At 64.0% G+C, this 2997-nt stretch overlaps 1 protein-coding gene across 1 annotated transcript; it reads left to right on the plus strand.

The window, feature by feature from the left end:
- Window positions 1-289: 289 nt before the first annotated feature.
- On the plus strand, window positions 290-2737 carry LOC144380537 (melanoma-associated antigen 10-like). The gene is given in 4 exon segments (XM_078064853.1): window positions 290-346; window positions 1521-1621; window positions 1805-2434; window positions 2436-2737. Coding segments are annotated over 4 exon segments (897 nt in total). The 3' UTR covers window positions 2545-2737.
- The last annotated feature ends 260 nt before the right edge of the window (window positions 2738-2997 follow it).

Raw genomic sequence — 2997 nt, forward strand, 5'->3', positions numbered from 1 at the left:
GGCCGTGCCCAATCCAGGCAGGGTCGGTCAGCGGTGGCCCCAAGTGGCATGCGTGCTCACTTGTCTCGTGGGCCGGAAGGTGGGAGTCCTCAGGGAGCTGAGGTCTTGGTCTGTGGGGCACATGGCTTCTGTCTCACTTTGGGGACCTGGAAGAACGGCAGGCCCTGGCAGGAAGAAAGAGGATTAGCGTCCTGGGGTTCTGAGGGCATCCCCACCCCAGGACAGAGGGGCCGGTCCCTACTGCCAGCCCTTTGGGATCTTGCCGGGGGCTGAGGGTGGGGATGTAGACATGGCCGTGGACGAGGACGTGGTGGCCCCTCACCCTCCTCTCGGAGCTCTCAGGGAGGTGAGCCCCACGCTGGGAGAGGTCGGGGTCAGGTCATCTGGGGAAGCCCACCTTGGAGACACACAGGAGTCCCTGCTCCTGCCAAGAGTCAACATGGGGGCACCCGAGGGAGAAGTGAGTGACTCCTAACCCACCCCTCCGGACAAGGAAGTGATGGCCCAGGAATCTGTCCAGCCCCTACCTGGCCTCCCTGGGAACGCTGGGCGGAGCCTGTCAGGCTGAGTCCCTCCTCCTCTCCAGATCCCTCCTCTCAGGATGGGGAGGGCCAGGGCCTGAGGGTCTGGACTCAGGTAGCAGAGGAGGCAGGTGCCCTGGCTCTGGGTCTGGCCCTGACTGTTGGGGGGAGATGAGAAATGAGGGCATGCCTCCCACAGCAGGATCCTCTGGGCCCAGGCCTACCCTGCCGCTTCTGTCAGCCATGGGGAGACGGGCGATCGGTGGGCCAAGTTATGTCTCCTGACTTTTCCTTCTGGTGTCTCCCAGAGATGAGGCCTCGGCACCAGGAGGGTGGCCTCTGGTCAACACAGGGAGTTTTCCCAGGCCTTCTGTGGGGTCAGGGTATAGACGGAGAGGTGCACCCATCCCGGCACCGATGGAACCCCGAGCTTGGCCATCCCTGGGGTTCCGTGACGAGCCCTTAGACCTTTGGCAGGCGTGGGCACATGTGGGCCCCCTCGCTTACCTTCTGTGGAGTCTCAGGGCTGCGTGGTCTTGCTGTGACCCTTTGGCCTCAGGCTGCGGGAGGGGGGCCCAGGCCCTGCCAGGGGAAATAGCAGTCCCCTGAGAGGCCAAGGAGGGGACCGCCCAGCTTGGACTGGTGGGGACCTCACAGAGTCCGCCCCAGCCCTCCTGCCCCACTGGGCCCCGTGTGCCGTGCTCTGTGTCTGCTCCCTGAAGTGCTCCTCCTCTTGTCCTCCAGGGGCTTCAAGAACTCAGCGTTGAGGCCTAGGTCTGAGGCAGGAGCCTCTAAGGTCCCAGAGCAGGGGAGGTGCAGGTGAGTGCCAGTGGTCAAGGTGAGGTACGTGCTCTGAGCATGGGGCCAGGGGCTCGCCCCTCCCAGCCCAGAGGGGAGCCCTCAGCACCCAAGCCCGACGCAGCGCACTGTGAGCTCCGGGACTTCAGGCCTCTGCTGCCCGGGCTGCGCCCTGAGGAGCCATCCCACATCTTTCTTCAGGTTCAGCCTGACACAAACGCCATGTCCCTGGGTCAGAGGAGTGAGCTCTGGAAGCTGGAGGAAGACCCCGGCCCGGCCCAGGGCCTGGTGGAGGCACAGCTGTCCGGGGCTGGGGAGGAGGAGGCCCCGTGCGCCCCCTCCTCCTTCTCCACCTCCGCCTCCTCCCAGTCCACCGTCCCATCTGTCTCCTGCTCTGCCCTTTTTCTGGTCCCCTCGGAGGAGGGGTCTGCTGCTGGGTTCCAGAGTCCTCCCCAGAGCTCTGTGAGTGCCTGCCCCTCCCCCAGTGCCCCGGCAGCCACTGCCCAGAGCCAGCCTGACCAGGGCTCCAGCAGCCCCGATGAGGAGGGGTCGAGCACCTGGGAGGAGCCCGAAGAAGCCCAGCCGGGGCACCAAAACGTAGTCCAGGGGAAGGTGGTCGACCTGGTGGAGTTCCTGCTCCTCAAGTATCGCACCAAGGAGCCGATCAGCCAGGCAGAGATGCTGGAGATCGTCGGCGAGGATGACCAGGATGCCTTCCCTGTGATCTTGGGCCGAGCCTCCGAGTGCATGCGGCTGGTCTTTGGCGTGGATGTGAAGGAAGTGGACCCCGCCGACCACTCCTACATCCTGGTCCCCGTCCTGGGCCTCACCTGGGATGGGATGCTGAGCAGTGAGCAGGAAGTGCCCAAGACCGGCCTCCTGGTAGTGCTCCTGGGGTTTATCCTCCTGAACAGCGACCATGCCCCGGAGGAGGAGGTGTGGGAAGCGCTGGGGGACATGGGGGTGTATGCTGGCCAGGAGCACGTCATCTATGGGGAGCCCAGGGAGCTCCTCACCAATGTCTGGGTGCAGGAAGGGTACGTGGAGTACCGGCAGGTGCCCGGCAGCGACCCTGCCCGCTACGAGTTCCTGTGGGGTCCCAGGGCCCACGCCGAAATCAAAGTTGCAAATGCTGGAGTATTTGCTCCGGGTCAGTCTCGCGCAGCCGGCTTCCTCCCTGGCCCTGTCTGAAGGGGCTGTGAGAGATGAGGAAGAGGGGGCCTGAGCCCCCGCGTCTGCCAGGCCCTTTCCAGGCATTGGTGGGGTCGGCAGCTTCTCCTCCAGGATGCTGGGCTTGAAGTGAGGCCGCTTGTTGGTCCTTCCCTGTGTGTGTTTGTGTGTGTGCGTGAAGACAGAGCCCTGGGCGTTTGAAGGAGTGCAGGGCCAGGGAGGGTTGGGGGAAGAAAGCAGGGTAAGGAGCCTCCTGGGGGTGGGGGTGGTTGTTCCCTGGGATGACTCCCACATCCAGAGCTTGGTGTCCTTGAGGAAGCTGTCCTGTGGGGTTCCTTGCCATAGAAGGTTTCATCCGTTTCAGCGGCGGAGTGTGTGAGTGACATGCACCCCGCAGCATTTGTCCGTACCCAGTTCAAGAGTTAAGAGTTTTATCATGTTCCGGGGGCGCCTGGGGCCGCTGTTGGTTAAGCATGTGCCATCGGCTCAGGTCATGATCTCAGGATCC

This window comes from Halichoerus grypus, chromosome X, assembly GCF_964656455.1.
Source record: "Halichoerus grypus chromosome X, mHalGry1.hap1.1, whole genome shotgun sequence".
Classification (NCBI taxonomy): Eukaryota; Metazoa; Chordata; class Mammalia; order Carnivora; family Phocidae; genus Halichoerus; species Halichoerus grypus.